This window comes from Helicoverpa armigera, chromosome 25, assembly GCF_030705265.1.
Source record: "Helicoverpa armigera isolate CAAS_96S chromosome 25, ASM3070526v1, whole genome shotgun sequence".
Taxonomy (NCBI): domain Eukaryota; kingdom Metazoa; phylum Arthropoda; class Insecta; order Lepidoptera; family Noctuidae; genus Helicoverpa; species Helicoverpa armigera.
Window position 1 is genome coordinate 3211013 of NC_087144.1, and position 26176 is coordinate 3237188.

Sequence of the window (26176 nt, forward strand, 5' to 3'; positions counted from 1 at the left end):
GGAACATTCGCCATCTCTTCACTAAACTGTTACCACTATATTTTATGGTATGGCTGTGCAGGTTATTCACAAGTACACAAAGAAAAATCCGGCAGCTTAAGTTGCCAGCTCATAATCTGACTAAGCCGTCAAAGAGGTGCTAAATTAAATCTTTTTAATTATACCTCGCGATTTGTCAACGTCGCAACTCGTAAACACGAGAAGAACGAGAATATAAAACTCGCAGGTACAATAAAGGCGAAGCGTAGCCAGCCGTGCGGTAATCCACCGAAAGTACCAGGCATCCATAACACGTATAGATACTCAAATATTGAACGAGGCAGGCGGGCGAGCATCACGACCAGGGTTGCCAAGATTCCACGACATGGAAACTTATCGATATTACCCACCGCGTGCTCCCCCAGTGAGCCTGTCGAATTCATAAATGGAATATTTTATGAAATTAAGTATGAATCTGGAATATATGGAGAAATTTCCGCATTTTCTTTTTATTTGTACGAGATTCTTCTTTGCAGTCTAAAGGAATGTTAGTTTCTTCAGATTATGAAACCTCACAATCAGATCTTAGTTTTTCATACAAAAGTCAACGTTCACTACGTATACTATACATACAAGTCGTCAAACACACAACTAACACAAACTCTCAATTTAACCCACTACAAGTAACCAATAAAACTCGCAGTAGGAGCAATAAAATTGCCAATAAGAGGTTTCTTTCACCCGACGGCAGCCCTACGCGGCACGACACAGGATACGGGCCGCGTTATCGCGCCCCCGCGGCGGCCGCACGTCACCTTGTCACCGAGCCGGTTTAATGGGCTGCCGTGTACGCCGCCTGCTCCAGCTTGATGCTTTGATTTATGAGCCCCTAGTACCTATACGTATACGTGCCGTGATAAATGTGTTTATTAGTTCCTAATTATTTATTAGAAACTTCCAAAAAGGAGGCAAATGTTTTGTGCTCCTGTTTAGAAATTATAACAATGGAAATTATTCATTTCGACATTCCATTTCTAAATAATGCACTATGTTCTAGCGAATCCTTTGTTGGCAAAATATTAACATGAGCTTTATTACTGATTGCAATACTCGTTTTAGCCAGTCTATCACGAAATTAATCCACAGGAAGCTCAAAAGCATGCGTATAAAATGGAGCATCGTTTTAAAACAGTTAAAATATAATTCTTCAAAGCGTGAAATGCATGTTCTGTAGGAGCGGTGTACGTGGGTAGCATAGCAACGTACAGTTAAGCCTGTGGCCGGCGGCGAGCGCACGCCGCGTCGTCGGCAGTGGGCCGCACCCACCGTGCCCACCGCGTCGACCCGACACGGCTTCCATGCGGGGTGTGCGAGCGACACTCTTTGTTTTTTTAGGCCACTTGTACCACGCAAGACGATAACTTATGCTTGCAGTTCTTTTTTATTCATTGGAAATACAAAGAGCGATGTTTAAAATACGGGTAAGGCACCCAGAGAAGAAACTCAACTTAAATCCTGTCAATTTTAGATGAATTAGGTTGTCGTTGAATCTAATTTTGATATACTAGGTATAGTAACTCAATCACTGTTAGAAGCACTCTGGTAATTTGATGTAAGTCACTTGAACTCATTTGCGCATTAATGAAACTGATGACTAGAGTAGACCACCCATCATACCACTAATTAGACACGGCGCTGCATTATTACTTGCTAATGTATTCGAGCATTAACTCCCAAGGTGGCGAATATATTTCGCTTTATAGACTGCGTATTCCCCACAATCAACGCCTTCTGAGAGCCTAAATTTTGACAAAAGACGATCAGTCATTTCCATACGTGTCTTTGGATGATAAAGTAATTTCTTTCTGATGCGAATCTCTATCCGTTTCTGTATTTGCGCGTATATTGTCTGTATCTTTGCAATGTTTCTCCAATATGCCCATTTCGGTAACATCTAACACCGGCGCCGACGCCACCTTAATGGCTATTTGATCGTCATGTCCAAACATAGCACATTTTTTGCATTCTCGGAATCCGTGTTTGCTTGTCCATAACCACAAAAGCTCGTACCAAAGAGGTATGGCGCTCGAATGGTTATTTAAATCTTGCATCTATATCAGTTGGCGGCAAGCGGCAACATGTTCGTGTCGAAAAAAACGTTGGCGTTGTGGATTGCATAAAAAATGTCTGGCTGGCGGCGAGCGTCGGCGCGGGTCGCTAACGCCGCCTCTAATGACGGCGCGCCCGGCTCGCTCGCTTTGTCGCTAGGGCTGCGGGACTCCTTTATTAAATGCATTATATGTCGCTTGAAATATTTTTTTTGTTATACCAGTTCTGAGGGTAAGTTTTGCTCAGGGTATCTTGTGCCACTGGGCATTAATTTTGATGTGCATGTTTATTTGAAAGCGTACAATACGTTCATTATCAATTTATCCGGTCTCTGTGTTTTATTTGCATTTTTTTGGAGCGCAATCCTAGTATTTTTAATAAATATTTTTGTTGTGTTTCGCATAGGAGTTCATTGTTTGATGTTCTCATAGTAGTGAATTCAAATAAATTCTTCGTATCGCACACATTCTGTCATTCCTGTTAATTCATTATTTACTCTCACATTTGTCTATCATGTTTTATTCGCAGAAACTTCCGATGGGTATTGTACTATTTTATGCACATCACAGGAAATAAAACTGAAACACTGTAAACTTTGCCATCGTTCACAAACAGGCTCTCAACTAACGAAATTATATTTCAAAAAGAATTTCCACAAACGCTCATAAATAAGTTATAAACGTGCACAAATTAAAAACGAGTCGTCGGCAGCCCTGGGAGCGTGGGTGCGAGTTGCCTCCTACATATTTAATTTGCCCGGACTGGTTTCTGTCCGAGCCGCCGCTACGCTTTGTGTTTCGTTATGGCTCTATCGCTCCCACTGTAGGGCTGCCTGATGAGGAATCGCTACTTTATTGGCGAGTACCCGCTCTGAATACGGAGCCCGGAATTTATGTTTTAGCGAATAGTTCCCGGCGTTTTGTCGACGCCAATAAAATACTCAAACGTTGCGCTGTTCTCGGTTTATTAAATACAATATTACGACTGCAAATACGCGTTCAAAAACTCATTTTCAAACACAAATACCTAAGCGAGTTTTTTAGCTTGTCGGTCTTATCTTGAGATATTGTGACGCTGACGAGAACGTAAGCCGAATAATGTAATCCCGGTCACGAACTTCGAGGAACTTACACAAGAAAATTCGTGGAAAACAAAACAATAGTAAAGTTTGTCATCTCATTTAACATTTAAACTATTGAAGGGTCAAATGTTTCGGAAGTTTTTTAACCTACTGGAAGTCCTTCAGAAACTGGAAGTTCTAAGAGAAGCAGTACGAGAGGCTTTCAGAACAGTGTTAAAAGTTGTACTGGTTATATAAAAAGAACCTATGCAGTCAAGAAGATAGCACATTCCCTCGAAATACTACATATCATAAATGAAACGCCTAACAAGCCAACAAAGACTTTCCTCAACATAAATTTACGCGTTTCATCACACTTTTTAACGTTAAGTACAAAACACTTTACCCAACGTAACGTGTAAAGCAAACTGTCATAACAACAAACTTTGTAAGCGAAACGTCTCTTCCGCAGACCTTCTAAGAAAAGCGTAAAACGCCTGCTTAAAGCGAACTAGCTCATATCTTAATTCATAATTCAATATTCACTTCGCTCCACTTTCTGTGGCAAAGTGCAAGCGCGCGGGAAAAAAGCCAGCAGGGCAAACGAGGAGGGAGGCGAAGCTAGGGGGGGGTGGGGGTGTTGGCAAGGGGGAGCCGTAATCCCTTATCGCGGACGCCGACCGCGCATCGACAATTATTATAAAGAGCCCGATGTAAACTAGTGTAAGTACGTACGGTGTGAGCCGTGAATACGAGGGTCTGATTTATGAAGTGTGTTAGCCATTTGTGACAGTTGTTAAATATTTCCTTTTGGGATGTATTCTTGGGTAATGTTGTAGTCGGGATGGGAGATATGGAGTGCCATAAGTATAATATAAAGCGAGGCATACAAAAGCTTGTAACTGAATAACACTGCTGTGTCTGACTGGGTTGTTTCAGTCATAAAGTCATAAGGAGAAAACGCCGGAGGCGTAAAGTCCGCCATTGTACATAATTGTGCATAAAGTATGTATAATTCCTGTTAAAGAAACTTTACGTGTGTATAATATAATAAATCCTTCTTTTTCATCATTCATTCAGTTTTGTCATATGAACTAACAAAATGATTAAGCGCTGCTCATCCGTCTCATATTCTTATCACACTTAATAAAACCACCTGAAACCAATCACAGCTTCTAGGTCAAGTTTCCACACAAAAAACAATATACCAAGTATCAAAACCATTGGCACTTACTATTCGACACCGCGGTCGTAAGCTACCGGCCACCGCACGGGCCGACGGACCCGGGTCCCACAATACTATCGCTCTCTCCCTCTCGCCCGCACTTCTCGCTCTCTCACTAGGGAAGGAACACGACGGAATCACGCCTTGCCGAAAACTTCGGCGAAATAATCGGATTTGTTTTAGCCGAGGACGAGGCAGGTCGCGTGTTTGGGCTTGTTATGTTAGCGGTTACGATCCTGTGATGGGGATGTGATAGCTTACGTGCAGCTGTGATGTGAGATGCACTGAAGTTTGTGGGACACGTTGGGGGCAATGAAAAAAATTAGGTAGGGACCTCTTACTCCTTAAAAAATCCTATATGTATCCTCAAAGTATACATTTATTTTTTTTGTTTCTGTACTATAGGACTAAATATTTTTAGCTGATAGTTGATCCTATTACGATCACGATATGGTCCACTAGTCCACTATGATAAAATATGACGCGCCGTTTGCAATTTTCGTATTTTTTTTTTTTGCGAATGAGTTTCACAACAAAAAGTCACTCAGACCCACAAATATAAGAGCTTACTATCAATATAAACAATTAATAAATTCACCTACTTCTAAATATTGGCCAAATACTCCTCTCATTTAAGACTACCGAATATCAGACCACTCTCCGTTTCTCATAGAGCCAAGTACAACACAGGGTGTGTCGAAGTCGCAATAAGAATTTAATAAACACCGCGCATACCGTATATTTGACGCCTCGCCTGTCGCCATCTAATCTAAGAAATTACAAGCGTTGGTCAAATAAAACGCGACTTAATGAAAGCACTTTGGAAATGGTAAGATGTCTGCGTAATATTGCAAATATATAGGTACGTTTAATAAATTCCCCACGGTTTTTCCTGCGTCCTGAGAGAACTGCTTTCGGCAGATGGATAAAAAAAGTAGCTTTTACCAAGAGCTATCTTGCTTTTGTTTGAGTGTACATATTTCATCCTGCTACGAGAAGGTTCGAAAGAAGGCTATCCGCAGGACGCGGGTAAAGTCACGGGAATCGGCCAGTAGACTACAGACAAGTTTCATCAAAATCTGTTAGTCGTTTGCGCAAGAAACACAACAGGGAACTTGGTGGAACCGCGGAAAATCTAGCGTCTTCAAAAAACAAGTAAACAATTTATAATTTCATTATTTATGATAAATTCAATTCCTTTTAAGTATATAGTTTAGTAAGTATACTGCATATCCTTCAAGTTCAGTCAAACTGCTTTTGAAGGCAGGGGGGCGGTGACATTGCCTCATTGGGAGGCACTTGAGGAATTTCAATATTCGACTTTGGTTGCATTGCCGCGACGTACAACGCAATAGTGATGCAGTAGAGTTACCTACTTATGTATATGCAATTATGTATAAACTGGCTTCTGCCAGCGGTTTCACCCGCGTCAAGTCTAAGTAAAAAATTGCCTTCCTTGAGATGCGACATGGTTGAATCATGTACCCATAGGTTAAAATGTTGTAAAGCAAAAACATCAAAATGCTTAAAATTACTTGACTTTGAAAAAACTAACATAAAACATCACGCACCTACTTTATCATCATTTACTTTAGAACGCCTCAAAACGTTCCACTTTTAAAACTTACACAATAAAGCTACGTCTACACTGCCGACACAAACACAGCTTTACAAAAGCTACGTGAAGCTACCATTCGGCACGACACACCGTGTTGGGCGCATTATCATAATAACGCGCTCACGCGGCGTCGATCGCGCCGAATAATAATAAACGCTAATGGGCCGAGACGCGAATGCAATCTGTGTGTGCTACCCCTTACATTCGAATCCCTATGGACTTGAATTATTGAGTGCGATCTTTTTGTTACCTACTTGATTTAAGGATTATTTTTTTACAACTTATCTATACATACTTCTATAATAAAAAGATATTTTTTTTTTTCTTTGTACCCAAAGGCTTCGATGCTAGATGCTACTGAATCGATATGAAAAATTCTTTCACTGTTGGGAACGCAGAATGAGAGTAGCCCTAATTAAGTAACGTAGGCTTTAATTCTGTCCGTGTACTAGAAGTAGTTCCCTCAGGAAACAGTTAGTCTTCAAAATTATATGACTTCAACACAGATAAGTGATAATTTGAGAAAATTTCTTCATAGCGTCCACTTCATTTTCATCGTGCATAATAAATAGGAAGCCACTTTGGTCATTCATACATAATTTACAGTTCGAAAGATATGTGGTTTGTTGCCGGATCGATATTTCACGGTTTTGACTAATGCATGAACTATTTGACATTGAGTTAAAAGTCACTTCATCAACTGCCCGGCTTTTCCGTACTAAGTTGGGGTCGGATTCAAGTCTATCCAGCTGCAGTTAAGGATCAATGATCACATGGAGCGACTGCCTATCTGACCTCCGTAACCCAGTTCCCGGGCCCGATACCCCTTAGTAAGACTGGTCGTCAGAATTTTTCGCTTCTACTACCCGTAACGATTGCCAAAGATGTTCCAATGACCAACAAGTCACATTTTTAACATAAAGCTATCCTACTAAATTCTTCACTTTTCAATTCACCACTTCCAATAAATTAGAAGCTATGTATTTTGTAAACCAGCTATCAGCTCTCCAAGCAAGCGGCCATTTGTTTTGTATATCAAAAGGCTTCGTTTGTAAATTCAACGAGTTTGCGTCACTATTTTCCCGCGATCACTCGGCGCCATTTTGAAACTTTCGCGCCGTTTTTGGCTGTCAAATGACGCGCGCTGTCAAACGCAAAGTCGAGCGAACAAGACGAGAATTTGGTTTAGAATAGCAGAGAATTAATTTAGGGAGTAATGATTGAGCTTTTGCAGTCTGCTTGTACATATTTATGATGTTTGAGTAATGTGTATAGCACTCGTACTCATATTTCTTCCTAAAACAGTATTTGTTAATTCGAATCGTAATCATAATGACCTTTAATGATAGGTAAGTTACTAAGCTTTAACTTATTTTAAGATATTTAACCAAACATAAATCCATCCTAGTCTGCATTAGTGCATTCCCCTTAATTACATAAACCGTCCTAATGAATAACCAAAGCAACTATTTCTACAAAAAAAAAAAACAAATAAATAAAAATATAGTCAGGTGAGAATTCTTGATACTTTTTTATCAACAAACGCTCATTACCGCGTTGACGGGTGGCACTGGCAGGCTAGTGGCAGTGCTTGGCATGCCAAACCAACTGGCAATCAATAACTACTGTCGACGGGATTACGCGGGAATTAATACTGGCAGCATGGGCGGCTCACTCTTTATTTATTTAAATACTCTTCATTCGAATTTGGAATTGAATGTTCGATGCTAGATGAAGTTCGATTTTTGAATTTTGTTGCTCTCTTTTGTTAAAGTTAGATGGATCAATGTTTTTGATACTTTATACTCTTGCTAATATATTTTTATGCACAAATGTGTGCACCATTACCTAAGAAGAATATGGAAATGAAACTTAGGCGTATTATGACATTTATAAAATATTTATTTCTCAATAAATCACAATCTGTATACAATCTAATTGTGGCACATAGAACAACAGATAATATATAATATTCCAAATTATGATTCGTACTAACATGTACTGACACTATTTGAGGTATTTAATTTCATATTATCATGAAATGCTTACTGCAATTATTCTAGGGATGTATTCATCAGACCAGTACCTGAATAACCCAGGTAATTTGGACTATACCTGCGTACCAAGAGATGGTAAACCTTTCTCTATGTCTCTGAAATTGCCCGGGTAATTCTTGCAGTGGACGAGGAACCCCAAGTTATATATTAATCACATTTATAACACAGATATCTACTTTTTTTTGTAAACCTATCACAATTAAAATAAATTCGTATTGTTGGCAACTTTATCAATTCGAGATTGCTTGCTATTAACTCAAAAAAGTGAATACTAAACTATGGTAACATTTTTTTTTTTGTAAAAATAAAATAACACAGCCGAAACATCGAGATCTACATTACACCGAAATACCAATGACTAGTTTTTGAAAAATACTACTTTAGATTTTTCCCCATTTATAAAATTTTCGTATTTTTTTACTACAAGTAAATCGACCACATCAATATCCCATCTAAAACACATACATATAAATATGACAATTATTATTTAACCTGAATCACCAGATCAGGATCAAGGTGACTCCATTGTGCGTCGTACGCTTTACAAAGGTATATAATGAGCAAAATTCTCAAATTTATCTCAACAGAGAATTATGAGGTACTTATAGGTTGTCTGAGCAAAAACAGGTTTCAAACGGCTCCTGGAATCTTAATCTTCGGCTTCGGAACCTAAAGAATATTCAATAGTCTTTAAGTCCCTGTTCATTTCATCAGGAGAATCATTTTCCAAGCTCAGAGTTCGTGATGTGAAAGAGCTTTGAGTCGCCATGCCCGCCAGAATCCCGTTTGACAAAGCCTGTACCGACAAGGCCTCCTGCGACGGGCCCGCATAACTGTACTGCTGATAAACAGCTTGTATCCTTGCCGCATTTACTAACGTCTGTATTTTTAACTGCGTGTCCAGTGCCAAGCTGAGAGGCAGTTTCCGCAACTGGCTCGCAATTAACTTCCCAAACATCTCAAACTCGTTCTCATTACCATTCTCGGAATGTTGACTCAGATCTTGCGGCAAGTCCGTGTGATCGCCGCTGTCTGAATTACTTTTCTTTTGTTTTGTAGGCACCGGGTAGATAGTTGCGAGCGAGGTAGTCAGCGGCGTGGCGATCCCGACGGGGGGATTGAGAAAAGGCGCGGACGTAACCGGCGGGAGGATGCCAAACGTCCCCTGACTTAAGCCGAACGGAGTGCCGGGCCGAGGGGACGGCGTGTTCAACACGTACGGTGTCGACGAGCGCGTCGAACTGCGACGCTTTCGCGGACTTTTCTTTTCCGGAGATTTCCGCTCGCTGAGGTCCTGCACCACGTCGCTGTCGTCGCTCGCCGGGATCTCCACCAAACTGTTGTCCACCTATCAACAAACATACAACCGCTTAGCGTCAGAGCGCATGTGTAAACATGACGTCGTAAACAACAAAAAAATAGACTCACAGAGCTCGGTGTGACGATCGCCCGCAGAAACCTGTCTGCATGTTCGAACCACGTGACGCTCGGCCTGTACGCATGCGCGCCAGCCTTCCTCGCCGCGCGAATCTTCTTCAACTCGACGCTGTACGACGATCGTATGTTTTTTATTTTATTTTTCAATTCTTTAACTGTGACATCGACCAAATTCAGTGCATTTATTATCTCTATGTATCCTTGCTCCCTTATTTTCTTATTCTTGTAGTGTTCCGAGACAGGGTTCCAAAGGTATTCGCGCTTCTCGTATTCGATAATCATCTGGATGGTGAGATCCTCGCTCCACTTGGGGTTGGCCAGGATAGCGACCATTTTGTTTTAAAGCATGCTATTTTGAACACAGTTAATATTTTTTATTTAGTGATTTGTTATTTATTTAATTCGCGAGTTTAGCGTTGTTAGTACCAGGAGCGCAGAAGGGTGCGGGCGGTTCGCATGCGCGCAGCATACTAAAAGCACGTCGATGGGCCGGCACCCCGCGCGGGGGGTCTATTTCGGGAGTAGCCGGCATCACGCAGTCGCGTGCTTTGGAGCGTGCTGTTTCCTCTTCTCACCGCTCGGAGGCTGGGCAACGAGTGAAACGGAAGATTTGTGGCCGCCGGACGGCCGACTGTTCGTACTTACAGCGGCGACCGCCCGCCAATTGTCATATTTCAATCGGAGCACTTAGGACCTTTGGCGATATTGAATTTTGGATTTTCTTTCGCGGTTAAGATTTATAGTGCTTAATCGAATTATGTCTGCATATATGCGACTTTTACATTTTGATATGCGAATTCTGTATGCCAAGATTACTTTTGATTTTAAAGTTATATAAAGTTAATCTTTTTCTATCATCGTTATCGATTAGGTATAGTTTTTATGTAAGTTATTCGCGCATAATGACTTACGTATCTACAAGTTAAATGATTCGAAATATAAATAATGAAATTACATAATCCGGTCACCTTAACTTGAGAACACAATCTGATCATACTTTTTTATCCAATAAATAATGCAATCTGCATCACTGTCAAGTATCAAGTCTATTTATTTTTATTTTCGCTCTATACTTGGAAAAAAAAATTCTTCATTAAAAAAATCGAAATACATATTCGAATATCGAATACGCTTAGTACGAACAGCACTCGTGTGGTCGTCTGTGACCGTTCGGTGCACCATCGCTATGGAACTTGTCGCGAGGTGCCGAGCGGGCCATTTGCTCGCGCCGTTTGCCGTCGCCCGCCCGTCGCCCTAACGTCTGCACATGTTTGCCCACCAGCCGATAACCTCGCAGTGACCCTGCGCATAATTGTCGACGCAATTTGCAAAATTGGGTACAATTTTTCGATGCAAAATAGATACGGCCTTAATTGGACTTTCTCTTGTTACCGCAACTAACTTACAAGGTGTACCTTTAAATAAACAATGTATTTTTTTTCATACGAAAAAAAAACTGCCGGTTTTTTCTTTTCTTTCAATTCACTTAACTTATTCGATTATAAAAAGATTAAATTGTACTTTTGCATGTTAAAAAGATTTTTTTATTTTCCTGGAAAATTATTTATTTCATGTTCAGTGACTTGAATGTAACTTTCGACAAAGTTACGAATTTATTCCTTCGGCCACGCTTCTGTTAAGCGATAAGGAATTTTGAGACGACATGAAATATAATAAATTGTGATGATTTTCCTTGTAATTGTATTAATTGAGCAGTTAGGGGCACGGGTCACGTAGCAGAAATGTCGATTAATAGTGAAATAGCACCTCATGCAGATAACGAGACTGGAGTCAAAGCAATTTGAATGCAAGTGCAGTTGAAGAGATAAAACATTAATTTGAACAGTTTGCGTCACCGTTTCCTTATATAATAACTATAATATTGATATAAATTCTTTAAACATAAGTTCATATTCGCTACTATTTGATGGATTTTCTAAAACAATTCGCATTTGCAAACATCAAATCAAAGAAGACAGCAAGCCCAACAAGCAATATTAATTTGAATAAATATATCTCAAGAATCTTGATACTCTGTTTAATTTAATTTAAATAAAATATTAATAATGTTGGGCTTACTCCGTATTAATAAATAATTCTGCTCAATTAGCATTCCTTCTCGTCACTTCTGAATTGCGAAGGTTTCGGAGCGGAATCACATTCCTTCCATGGGGTTCGTGTCATATTTGTTCGCACAACACCGAGATATTTTGCTCCTTGTAATAATATTTGAGGTGGTGGCGTTTAACGCGGTATTTACGTTATTTTTAGCATTACATTTTATAACGGGATATCATTTTTATGCTCATGTTTAATTATTCTACAAAGCAACGTGCACAAATCAGCCTAAAACTCCAACATTTTAAGCCGTAGCCATTTTAATTAAGTAAAACTATTACTAAAACAATTGCAGCGCTATAATAAAACCAAAGTGGCAATATTCGTACGTCGTCGCATCTGACAGCGCACGTCACGGGATGGGAACGACATAGCCTCTCAGATAAGATGCCGAGCGAGACGGGACCGGAAAATCTCGGCGGTACCAACTGAGCCCGTGAAATATGTCCGGGAAATGTGTGCCGCACTACGCTTAAATATTGCTCCGGGTTCCGCGTTATGAGATCAGAAGTGGAGGATTGTTGTCATATTGCAGTGTTGTCTGTTCTTGTTTTAGATCGTTTTAAATTCATTTCGGGTTTGCTCGCAGTGAGATTTACTTGATAATATTTTAATAGTAAGCATTAATGTTATAGCGATGCTACAGACATACATGCTATTGTTTCTGCTCAATGAATGTGCAAAGACAGATTAGCACGACCAAGTAACAAATGAAAGATGACACTAACAATTCCTATCTGAGATCTAACCTCTGTCCCAGTATAAAGGCCAAGTGACTGCTAAATGTAAGTGAGTATACCACACACATTCAGCACGCATAATACACAAAACATCATTATATATAGATGTCAAGCGGTCCCGCGTTGCGTCACTGCACGCGAGCACATCTATCTACGGTGCTATAGTTCCACATACTTGTACAGGCGATCCTGCTGATGGAAAATGGGCTTTAAGTCTAGTGGATAAAGGTGTTGGTGATAGTAAATCAGTGTGTGCGCCACTCGAGTTGATAGGTGCCGGTGCCGGCGAGGCCAAGAGACAGATAAATATCGCTTTATACTCATCGCATCGCTTTGAAGCCGTGCGGTCAGTAATTTTCTCGCTCTCACTGCCGTGGCGTTAGCAGTCTCGTGTATATTTATCACAGTGATATACTAACGCGTTCTGGCGACGGCTTTTACGATTATTGTTCTTGCTTTTGTTTGTAGGCTCGTATTAAGCTTATGGAAGTTTTTCTCGTTCGTTTAAGCGAGAACTTACACGCTTTTATGTGGCAGTTAGTTCCACAAAATGTGCAGAAAACATAGCTTTGAGTTGCTCAGATATTACATTCATTTTTAGCCAACGCTGGTATAAAGCATATTATTTTATCAATTAATTAATTACATAGAATATACTGAATCCCAGTTCCAATAGAATCATACTCTTAGCTAACAAGGTAACGTCAATATTGAAAGACTTATTTATCAGCGACAAAAGAGCAAACGCTAGCAGACATTTCAGTAACTGTATCCGCGACCGGAGACGATTCACCGTCCATATCTATATTGGTTATACGACACGTTCAAAGAGCGACAAATACTTCTAGACTTCCTTAGAAAGGTGTTCTACAATACTGAAAAGATCCCAGACAGACAAAATAAGTTATCTCTCACGTTATTCCCATTCATACGCTTAACTCGTGGAAATAAAAGCCAAATTGTTATTAACGTACACAATAGGTTAAACGCTCGCTGCTTCGCATCGTGTAATAGGACTAATTACCTCGGATTCAGAGAGAACTAAAGTTGTAATAACTATATAACAAGCACCAGCTTTACCTGGAGTTACACTTAGCAAATAGAGAAATAAGGTTAACAAATAACGACGTATACTGGAGAAAATGCTGCAGAGTAATTTCAGGTCTGCAGCCAGCAAAGTTAATGCCCCACGGGAATAAAGGCAAGAAGCTAAGAAATCACTACCATTAGCCGCTCCACCCGCAGTTGACCAACACGAAAAACGCAAACTGTATCGAAAGCGCAACTTCTATTGACGATAGGCGCTCTATAATTTTCCAAAGTTACGTAAAACGTAACGCTACAAATGAACAGTGTTGTAAATTGACAAGTCTGCGTCGCATTACCACGGGGCAAAGCGCTATTTTGCAAAATGTATCCTCACGCGGTAACATAATGAGGGTGACAGGCGCGTGGGAGGGTAACCGGCTGCGAGGCGAGCCCCCTGGCCCTTTGACGAGCCACCGCCGCGCGGAATGGGCTGGTCGTTAGCGGCACGGTGAAATATTTCTTCGTACTTTTTGTTGAGTGCAGATACGGAACGAAATGTTGATGAATAAGGCATAATGTGCATAATTTGGTGAGAGTTCATGGTGCTTTTTATTGGTGACTGAATTTTTGTGAGTTGGTTTAGTAAAAAAATATGAAGTACCTATGCCTATTTCTTATCTACCGATAGAAAGAAAACTTCTGTCTTTTGTCCATAGGAAGGCGTAAATACATGTTTCTGAATTGTAATATTTTTGTACCTAGCCGAAGGCACGTATATAAAATTCTAAATTAAAATTGTCCAATAACTTTTCACCTATTAGAATCGTGACAATATTTCCATATCAAAACCTAAATAAAAACCCCCACAAAAAAACATAAAAAACTAAATAAAATATTCAAGTATCAAAACCATTTGAGCCGCGTAAAGCCCGTCAGCCGGCAGTCGACAGAGCGAGGCGCGGCCCGGGGCGCGGAGCTACACCTACCGTGTCATGCTAGTGCCGTACCTATGTCGATAAGACACCGTACTAGCGACCCGCCGCGGCTTCGTCGTAACAGTATTTCCCCACTATTTAATGTATACTAGCTTCTGTAAGCGGTTTCACCCGCATCCCGTGCCTCCCCGTGCCGAACCTCTGCACGAACCCGGATAAAAAGTAGCCTATAGCCTTCCTCGATAAATGGGCTATCTAACACCGAAAGAATTGTTCAAATCGGACCAGCAGTTCCTGAGATTAGCGCGTTCAAACAAACTCTTCAGCTTTATAATATTAGTATAGTAGAGATATAAACATTCATCTTTAATCACTCTATCTATTAGAATAAAACGCATGAAAATAGGATGCGTGGTTTTGACGATTTAAGCGTACAAAGGTACAACGGGACAGAAAAAGCGACTTTGTTTTATACTACCTATATGTAGTGATACTGTACCGTACTGTACTAAAGTGACACGGAATTGCGTAAGAACGTTTTTAAAGTTGTAACTGATAGTGTTTTGACTGTGATTGATTCGGTAATGGGTTGTTGTCGATAGATTGAGTTTGTAAGTTATTTATTACAGCTCTAAAAGGTGTTTTGGTGTAAAGCTTGTATGGCCAAACGCCTACCCAATTGCGTCATGTGTTGAGGAGATCAGACAGGTAGTCGCTCCTTGTAAAACACTGTTACTCAGCTGCATCCAGTTAGACGAATGAAGCCGACCCCAACATAGTTGGGAAAAGGCTCGGCAAACGATGGTAGAGACAGCGTCAAATAGTAGACTATCATTTCAAAGCCACTATGATCTGCATTTCTACATAGATGCAGTACATATTTATAATTTCTTTTAATTAACTACATAGATAATATTCCCGTAATGAGCCCTAGTCCTGTTATTTAATATCTAATGAGATTTTCTTCTCTTACAGCCAGTTACGCGAGCCTATCGCAGTTTTACAGTGTAATACCATCAGGCTTTGATGTGTGTGCGATGCCGCCTTGTTTACGAGTGTTCGCAAGGGATGGCCAATTTTATCGATAATATTTTGTTTCTTTTGAAGTTTATCGTAATTTTTTTTGGAAATTACCCAATGCTGGACATCCCAAGAAGTAGGTATATCTATAGGCTTGATTTCCTATATCAATGTCTTGTAATTGACTAATGTTAGTTTGACTGGGATCCTAGATAACCAAATGGCACTCGAAAAACAGTCTTCTTAACCTACAAGCTTCGAACAATTTGTAAGCACTGATTATGTAAATAAACCGAGAGGATTAGTAACTAATCTGTTTGTTTTAATGTTAACCGCATGAAACTTGTCGCTAATACTGCTTTAGAATTTTGGTTCTAAGTTCCCGAAGCCTAGTTAATCGAACGTTTAAGTTACAAAGTGAAAATAAGTATAGCTGTTTTCGCATATTCGTCTAACAATACTGTTTTTCAGCTTTCAGGTCGAAAACAACACAGCAGAAAGCTCACAAGACTGAAAATAATAAGTGCCCGTGTACAAAAAACTGCGAAGAAAAAAAAATCTCGCTCGAGGAGCAGAGGCTAACGAGCGGTAGGTACCAGGGAGGCATGACATTATAGAGGCACGCGCCATTAGACGAGCGCCGGGCGGTGGCGGAACGGGCCCTATTTCCGGAAGGAAGCGCGCCCGGAAGCCGCGCCGCGTCCGCCTCGCCTGTCACTAAGTTACTTCGCCTCCTACTGAGTTATAGTCGCCTGGTGTCTGCACTAGATTTTGATACGATGCTAGCCTAGTCTCGGCATAATTTAAAGTAAAAGTTTGATATTTTCGGGAAGTATACTTACGTCGGCTAAATTGACGTTACACGGGAAGTGTGAAATTGAAGCTTACCTGTAAAGTAAAAGAAAAACATGTTAGTAACGTATTCAATATTTACTCTGCACAGAAAACAACAACTAAACTAAAAGTACAGCCAGTGCCTTGCTTAGTTAATCGGTTCAGATGTTTTAACTCTAGATTATCTCACACTATCTTCCTTCGTAGTAATTCAGTGCAGATCTTAACAAAATGAAGCTATGTATTTCTAAATCAGACGCCCGAACTTAAATACCAAAAATCCAAAAACACATTCGTGCAAAAATACAGAACACACGAGCTTGTCATACGCACGGCCAGTGTAATTTAGTATTAGGGCTGCGCACACAGTTCCCGGGATCCCGGGACACCGCGGTCAGAGATGGCATTAATCAAAATTAAAAGTGGATTACGACAGGGTTGGCGCGGCCCCGCTCGTAAATGAGCGACCAGCTCAGTTTTCTGTCATAATTTAAAACGAGACTGATTTTTGAAGGCTTTATTTTTACTTATTTTAACGGATGCTGCATGTGTTATTAACGTCTGTGTTGTCTTTGGATAATTATGTGGTACAGAACACACAAGAACTGTGTTGGTGATTTTATGTTTGCTTTAATTTCCTTTTTTAAAGCATTGATGAAAAGGTTTCACTTACAAATAAAGGTTAGCTAATCAGTAATTTTATGTTTCTAAGGTTTATTTCAAAATGGCGGCCATTATGCATCTCGACAATAAGACATCTTTACTTCCACATACAGCACTACAATATGGACTCGTCTCTTGTTTTTTTCAGTCTATCTATATCAACGAGTACCAACGATTTCAAGTAGCACTAAAGCAGTCATCATTTATTCCTCACTTCATACATAGACATAGCGATTATTTACGTAGCAACAAATGCGAACGTAAGTCGGTCTGTCCGACCAGATTTTACGTCAAAACTACTGAACCGATAAGAAAGGGCGTCGAGTAGGTACTTTTGATCTCCCTCTGCACGCTGAGGACAGTTAGTATTAGATATATAAATAACAGGCCACCAACCTAATACACACATACACTAACATAACACTGCGCAAATTAAAATTCCAAACCAACACTCACACCAAATAAATAAGATCGCTTAATTTAAGATACGGAACACATATACATCGATAAAACACTAAGGATGGGCCCGCCCGAACCCAAACCCGACATATGGCGGCACAGAGCAATTGATAACTTGATAACCGGGATCCCACAATCCCGTGACCCGGGAACCCGCAATCCTGGCCCCGGGCTTATCCGGGGAAGAAACAGATATGCTTTTTAGTGAGACTTGGTTTGTTATTTTTATGCAAATTGTAATTCGTCTGGATGGAATGATAACATGAGTGCGGCTTTTGTACTTTAGTGTTGGGCTTATCATAACTGAGGTAGAATGTGTCATGTCATGTTATACCTGTATGTATGTCATATGTAACTAAATCTTGATTTCTGTCTCGTCTTTTGGGAATTGTGTACAAATCACTACATGACCACTGGTTTGAAATTGCTACTAATTAATTGATTTGGTATATTTTATTATAGTGTTGTAATTTTGTACAATAAATTACTAATGTTTGGTAAAAAAAACTTATTTAATTTTATTTCTTTGAAAAATGATAGCGCGATGAATTTCTGGAGGCGCATGTCTACATAATAATTTTTTTCACAATTCGTATTGATTTTCACACAAATATGTGGTTCAAAAAAAGTAGTAAGTTCCTAAAAGTGAAATACTGAAATTAGGTCTCTGAAAAAGAGAGCAAAAAAACTTCTCTTTACAATAAAGTTGTCAGTTCAACAGTTAGCTAAGTGGTTTCCGACAAATGTTTTGGAAACTTTTTTTAGGCGATTTCTTCGAGATACTTACTTACCTATTTTTATCTTAAGTGGTTCATATTTAAGTATGTAATAATGCTAATAATTAATACTCTTGATATATCACTGGTTATGTGTTGAGTTAAATGGCCGAAAATCGATATACTGCTGTCTCTAGTTAAGTCTGAGTAAAAACTCTTACTTTATTTTTGCGAAAAAATCTTGTGTCTTTAGTAATCAAGTGTATTAGACCCTGGAATATCTACGACAAATATCCCTTTGAAATAAATGAAACTCTTTTTGCCTTCCACAATTACTACATAGTCTGAAATCTCCTGAAAACCCCGCTAAATCCTATTGATTTGTTCAACTAATTGTACCAGGAGACCAGATCAGGTGAGGACATAATTTTACAGCTGTAATATCTCATTAAGCTGGCGGCGACCCGGGAAAGGGGATCGGGAATGGAATTAAATGCCGCCGGGACCGCCCGCCCGGGGAATAGGCGCCCCGGGATTGTTAGATACGTTGCGTAGAGTCACTAAATGTGACATTTAAGATATTGTTCGTAGGAGTTAATATTCGCCTTATCTGATTTTGAGATTTTGTGTGGGGTCAAAACATTTATGTAGACAGGTACTGGTTGTTTTAACTTTGACTTTCACTAAATATTAGCAGGAATATCTCAAGGTTAAAAGTCAAGGACAAAATTAAAAATGAACTGTCATGGTGTCCTTGATATTATATTTTTTACTTTTATCTCTACCGGTCACCCAAAAAGACCAGAAGCATAAACTTGATACCTCAGAGAGGTCTAAAAGTACAAGTTTCTCAAATAAAAAGGCCTTAAAACCTCAAAACGAGGCTACACAACTGTGCCTGAAAGTGCTGTTACACAGTTTACTTCACAACGGATCCCGACGCAGCGAGATCGACTCGTGCGCATGTCTCAACTTATGTTTGTGAGACAACAATGGGCCGTTTGCCACCTTCACGGGAAAGGTTCGACGGTATTATTACTTTTTCGTTGAATTTTAGGTAGGTTCTTGTGAAATAATGTGAAAATAAATTATCCTAACCTATGTATCTCATTCTTTAGTTTTCATTGTTCTCTAGGCACTGAAGAAAAGGATATACGACCAGAAACTACTCGATTTTGGTCATAATACACGTATCTTATTCGCAGTGATGTCCTCCTAGCCGATTATCGGTTACGGCGGCTGTCCTCATGTAAGGAGATCAGCCAACTGCACAGGACATATTATAGTGCATAAGCATTTGCGCAGACACGGGTGCACTCACTATTCCTTCACTCTCATAGCCCGGCCCAATTATTCGCAACACCACGCTCACCATTCAAAAAAATTCTTCAAATAAAATAAAGGCCATTTCCAGCGGCTACCTTACATCTAGGGTCCAAGGGTCCAAGCGTAGCCCGCTCGCAAGTTCGATCAGACACTAATTGTTGGAATGGGTGTGAATTTGCCTGCGGGCCCCTCCGTCACGTCTCGGTCGAAGGGATCTCTAAAAGTTGCATGATTTAGTGTTGTACCTATTGCGTCTTCGAAAGGGAACTCGAAGGCAGCGTTTGAAGTTTGAAATTTTAAAATGTCATTGGCGCGTGTTTTGTTTTTTTAAGATGGCGTTAGAGTTTAGGGGCTTTTGTTTTTGAGTAGATGCCGTTTAAGAAGACATAGGCACGTATTAATATTAGACTGGAAGCCGACCCCAACATAGTTGAGAAAAAGGCTCAGAGGATGAAGATGAGATGCACATATTATAATACGAACCTATGGGCAAATATGAGATTTTTGGTAAAGCATAAGTTTTTGTGTAGATCGTAAGGGATCAGTGGGGACAGTTAAATTGTTGAAAATTAAATAGTTCTTGTAGGTACTACACCCACTTATTGTTAAGTAGTAACTTTATACCTAATTTCTCTATAATTTCAAGGCACAGGTTGGTACCTATTCCTTTAACTAAAAAACTCATACGGTATCAACTGCGATCTCAAACAAAAAAAAAAGAATATCGCATCAATTTTCAAACATTCTTCCAGTTCCAACTTCAAATTCAAATATAGAACGTGTGCGGGCCGGTTGGCGGCACGTTCGCCATTTTACGTAGCGTTTTTACGATGTACCCGATAACGTTTACGAGTCGCGCTGAGTGGCGTCGCCGCGGCTCGCCCCGACTGATTGCATGCAGGCATCGAGACCTAGGCGCGTGCCAAGTTAGGTATTTTAATATCGATAGCAGATTTTAGAGAATAGATCTATTTTTCTTCGGGCGGTGGGATGATGATCATTGTATTTTTTCACTACGACTTAGGTTTGGAGTGGGATAGAAAGTGAAAATTCGACTAATGAGTCCTGACAAAAAGACGAAGCTAAAGCTTATGAACACACGTTTGTCCTCAAATAAATTAATTTTTTATTTTTATGTAAAAAAACTAGTCTAAGTATATTTTAATTTTAACACTACAATAGAGTCACGTTACATCACTAAAGACCCAACAAAAAAATCCCCAGAGAATTTTCCCAAAAAATAAATCTAAGTCTATCGATATCGGCGTTCCGAATGCTACCTCACATCCCTACCCGGGTCGTGTATCCGTGACACATCGGTGTAGTGTAGCCGACGACATCGCGCGGCGTATTTTATGCGCCCCGCCGCGCCGCGAACGCTCCCGACAACACCCGAGCGATCCCGAAGGGCTACCAACTATAGAGTTTATATATTTTAGAATATCTAACGTATATCTATGTATACTTTTATACATATCTAAGTACAGTAATATGATAAAGAGGATACATTCTTTTGTTTGTTTGTAAAGTCACCGAAACTATAGGGCCGATTGCAAAAATTCTTTCACTGATTGAAAGCTACACTATTCCCTTAATTCCCTATAAACATATACTTTATGACCGCCAGAATCGCTGTCACTCCTCATAGATCCTATCGAAATACATATAGAGACTTGCTACCTAATTGCTACCAGCTAACATTAGTTGCTACCAATTGCTACCCTCGTAGTTTTGAAGATTACGGGAAGAAGTTCCACGGGACACGGGTAAAAGCACGGAAAAACAGCTAGTAATGCATATTTATACAACTTTTTGTGCACATTCTTTTGTTGCTACTAAGCAGAAAGTGTTTAGAAATTCATAGAAATGATCGGTGTTGTCATAGAGTGACGTATTTATGGTATAGAGTCTAATTTATGTGCTTCGTCGCGCTTTAGCGCGCTGCTAGGTTAGGGTTGAGTTGGGGAACCATTTATTAGACTGCATTTTGCTGTAAGTTCATTATTTTTATTGCTTATGGTTGTTCCTTGTATAATCTACAACAAATACAGGTGTACGTTAGGAAATAATTTTGCAGCAATATTTTTACGTACGTTTTCAAAAAAAAATTGGTACCTACAGTAGTAGTTGCAAGCAATTGAATCACGAATGTGGTAAATATTTACATCCTAAATTAATGCCACTTGAACAAAGATGGCATTTATTCTAAGCGTAAAGTGTTGTGTTCACTAACTAAAGATTTTACCTAAAGGCGCATTAACTGTGATTGTATTAAAAAATCTCTTTTATATAATATGTAATTTGCAGTAGACAACCCTATTTTAAGTACGCCCTGCCTGCGAGGCGAGTGCGCGGCGCGGCGACTAATGACCGAAAAGCGCCTGCCCTACGAATTACATAAGAACGAAGGTTTTGTTCAACAAACTGCTAATTGATGATCAAAATTAAGCTAAATAGTTAATACAACTTAAAAGTAACTAGGGTCAACTGGTCAAGACGGAAAAAATACACCCAGATTAAATTATTAGTTGTTATTGAAGAGACTCTATGGTTTTCGATATTCCCATACATTTTAAGTATCTGCAAGAAACTGTAACATTACTATTTGAATTGTTTTCTGAGACTAAGTTTGTCACTTATGCACCATGCCGTTTTGTTCTTCGATATCAAATGCACCAATCTTGCAGAGCTGCAGCCTTATACCGAATATTGAGACACCTACATGAGCATATCGAAGGACTCTTTCCTTTGATACTACGATAGATTCATCTAACTACTGACGCCAGTAAGTCAACCTACCCGAATTTCAAAAATTTTACCAATGGGACATTATGTTTCCACTACTGTGATTAGAAAGACAGATTGGTTAATGTGCTGTCGTCAAGTGACAAACGAACATATATGGGTACTATTAGTATTTCTGTGTCTACAGAAACCGTTGTATTCAGGACTCGGACCAAAACTAAACGCCCAAGTACGCCAGAAGTTTTACTATCAAAGGTTTAAAACCAGCGAATTACCAACAAAAACTGAATAAACCACTCCAGCAGAAAGCGCTTTATATTTTGCTTCCGCTTGATTTGAGCTCACTATAACTTGTTTACCTTTGATGGTAGCGTTAAAAAACCAGCCAAGTGCGAGTCAGACTCGCCCACGAACGGTTCCGTACCATTACTTATAAACCGCATTTACCTGTTGCCGTTATCGATATCGAGCAATATAAATTAGCAAAAAAATCGCGTTTGTTGTATGGGAGCCCCCCAAAATAATTATTGTATTCTAGTTTTCAGTATTTTTTGTTATAGCGGCAACAGAAATACATCATCTGTGAAAATTTCAACTCTCTAACTATCACGGTTCATGAGATACAGCCTGGTGACAGACGGACGAATGAACAGCGAAAACAATAGGGTCCCGTTTTACCCTTTGGTTACGGAACCCTAAAAACTAAGGTGCGGTGTGCACATAATGTTCTGATTTACGACACCATAACATGGTTTATGTTTATACGTAGCCACCACGGCTTCCCATAGTTAATGGTCAGCTGGTTACGGGATGAATATAGTAGTTACTTCACAATTTGCATCATGATAAAGTTTCACTTAATCATTTCGCGTAAAGATGTTTCTAATCGGAAGAGTTTCTAGTAATAAGTCTTTTTCTTATTTAGTAGCTACTATTTCTTCGCCCTTAAGGGTCCAAAGTGTGTACACAAACAATTCTGATCTCTAAATTTCGATACTGGTTTTCACCAACCCAGTATTTGACACATCAATGATACAATACATCTTGAAAGACTGTACCAACAAAAACTCTTTAAGAAGCTGTCCTCATCTAAAATGTATCTATTCTGAACAGGGGGAACCAGGAAATGGCATCATCTTCACTAATTTCAGTGCGCCAGTCGACGTGGCAAGTCTGAGATTTATGGAAATCTCAGAAACGGTAAATCTGTCAGTACCAACGAGGTACACTCTCATATGGGACTGTTTCCGTAACGAGATGGATACATTCCTTTGTTATTTCAGATTTTAAGACCAAAAAAAGGGTCTGCCATTAAAATCATTAATGGCAGACCCCAAAAGCACGCCTGTTATGACAATATCCAAGTAATTATAATGAATACAAGCAATGTTGTAGTAAAAATTAATATGCGTCGTCCAGATTTTACAATAATGGACACGCTCAGAGACATTTAATGGTTACTTAAGCCGTTCCTTAGTGCAGAGTTTCTATGAGAATCTATCATGAATGAGTGACTCAAGTAATCATTAAATGTCTTTGAGTGCGGGGGTAAGACCTCGAAAGCCTAGATTGACTAACTTTTGACACGAAATATGTACCAAGTCTGCGCTAAATCTAAACGAGACGCTATTCTGAACTATGATCTAATTCTCAGACGTGCAGATTGAAATCCTAGTCTTAATTAATCCGTCACAGGTGGTTACCCTACCTCCTAAATCTAAAATTTAATATTAGTAACGATAAGCAGCTGATACTTCCTCCTTATTCTCTTAATCCCGTATTATCTTGCGAGCGTGTTAAAGATTAGCTAAAAGATTAAACTTTATTCAGTCGGATGGGAGTCGAAAAGTTTTCAACTACTTAAGATACTGTTTTCAGTAGCTCCCCCTTTATTTCGTGTCGTAGTTCTCGGCCCGAGGTTGATGGGGAATATTTGTACTATATTTTGCTGGCATAATGGGTTTCGTCATAATCATTATCTGCATTTTCAAAGTAGCCAGCGTTAATTCAGTTAAAAACTCCTTCCGAAACTTGGAAGCTCTAAATTCAATCGTATCAAACGGTTTCGGGTGCTAAGATCCCGAACTCCGATACCACATTTACGTCAATCTCTCTCAATATTCACGTTATACCTCAATCGTAATAAAATATACGACGTGAGAACCTCTAAAGCTTTGGTTTCCTAGGAAAGCGGTGCCGTCATATAGCGACCGTAATACAGCGGTGAAAGACATCACCAGAACGTTGTCTATGTAAACAAAATGGGGCGGTTTCCTAGAGAGCGGTAACTGACGCCGTAACTTCAAAAAGCGGTGCCGCCATTTGCATGACGGCCGTCTTGACGGTGTCAGATAGTTTGGTGAACGTTTTATTGAAAGCGGTGAAGCTTTTTTAATTCGTATTTGTGTTTTTTTTTCGGAACAACGTCAAAAATTTGTAACAACTCTTGGAGCAGCGAGGACGACGAAATTTTAATATATTCGTTCGAAACCACGAAGGCAATATCTAACATAAAAAGTAAAGATTATAGAAAAGTCAACTAAAACAGAATTGGTGTTGTGAAATTTGAGAAATATTAAATAAAACAGGTTAGTAAGTATGATACAACTAACAAAAAGTTCATGACGGTGTGTTAAAACGGCCGTGGAACTTTCCACATGTAATCACCGTAAAGACGACCGTCTATTTGCGTCCGTAATAAGACGGCCGCTATATGACGGCACCGCTTTCCTAGGAAACCCAAGCTTAACAGTGTAATAAAGGGAACTTTGGCGCAAAACGTTAACTTTTCAGTGGAGAGAGTAGGTGCCGACATAGCACTCGATAGCTAGAGTACTAGGTATGCATGTGTTGTGCGGAGGTGTGCGCGCTCGTGGCGGGCGGTAGCGCCGTCGGTCGGATGTATAAAGTGGCGCGCCGGTGGCCACATGACATACCTATAACTCGGCGGTAGCATGACAAACAGCCGCCCGGAGTGCTATGGAGTCGACAAGTTTTCCTACTTACGGGAATATTTCTTTTGTTAGAGGAACATTTCTTGTCGTGGAGATTTTTGTTGTATTACTTTTTATGCTGATTTGAGAATTATGTACCGCATTTATTAACAAAATCCTAACGTTTTAGAGGACATGGGTCCATGATTGATCAACGAATGTTAGCTTATCCAAAATTTTTACCATGTATAAATATGGGCAACGAGGACGGTTAACTTTAGTTATTTGATTAGGTAAATGACTAGTGACATAATTTCAAGATAAGCCTTTAAATCTCCGCAACACCAAAATTCTAAACAAGCAAAAATACAGCCAATATCTATGAAGTATCACAAACATTCTGTTTAACAAATACCCGTTATTATCCTCATGAAACAGAAAACATAACATCCATCCTAATTTGAAAATATCTTATAACCAGAACGGGCATACAAAAAAATAAAAAGACAAAAAAATCTAGAGCTAACACGACTCCACGGGCGCAGAATGCGCGCCCGACACCGGAGGGCGCCCGTCGCTAAAGCGCGATACTACGGGCTCGCCTCGGGCGGCGCGAACCAATTACCCGCCGCCGCCGCGCGGGCATTTACCCCCTCCCTCCGACCGCCCGCCCGGCCCCCGACCGAGCACAGAATTACTTATCTCCTCGCGCCGCTGCGATCCTGGTACTCTGCCGCCAGACGTACGCCCGCAATGCGAATGCGTCGCAACTTTTTGTCGCGCGTCATGCCGCATGCGTGTCCTTTTTGCATTTCCCGGAACAAAAAAATATGTCACGCGAGTGTTGCGTGCGTTCTGATACAGTACTGAATTATCATGGAGTCGCCGTTTGAATAATTAAAAGGATATTTTCACGATATCTGCTTGTTTGTCGTTAATAAACGCTGTGCTCATTTACATAGGCCAATTTACACGTTTCTATCACATGTGCTATTTATTTACAATTAGAACACTACAATAATTCAATTCGAACTTTATTTTATTGGGAAAATGCGAGAAATTATCGATATCGATATTACAGCTAACACAATGTCGCATCCCTTCTTACAAGTTGTCTACAATGAAGATTGGCGAAAATACGAACTACATATCTATTTCTATTTTACAACTAGG

The 26176-nt window shown here is 39.9% G+C and overlaps 2 protein-coding genes across 5 annotated transcripts in view; both read right to left on the bottom strand.

Moving 5' to 3' along the window:
* LOC110379940 (uncharacterized protein) overlaps nucleotides 1–26176 on the bottom strand; it is a 130685-nt gene that overhangs the window by 90597 nt on the left and 13912 nt on the right. The gene's annotated exons all lie outside the window — the stretch shown is intronic.
* On the bottom strand, nucleotides 8535–9957 carry LOC126055675 (uncharacterized). The gene is made up of 2 exons (XM_049845974.2): nucleotides 9477–9957; nucleotides 8535–9396 (listed from the first exon to the last, which is right to left on the bottom strand). Exons 1-2 carry the CDS (start codon nucleotides 9816–9818, stop codon nucleotides 8698–8700), a joined length of 1041 nt encoding a protein of 346 aa, XP_049701931.1. The 5' UTR covers nucleotides 9819–9957; the 3' UTR covers nucleotides 8535–8697.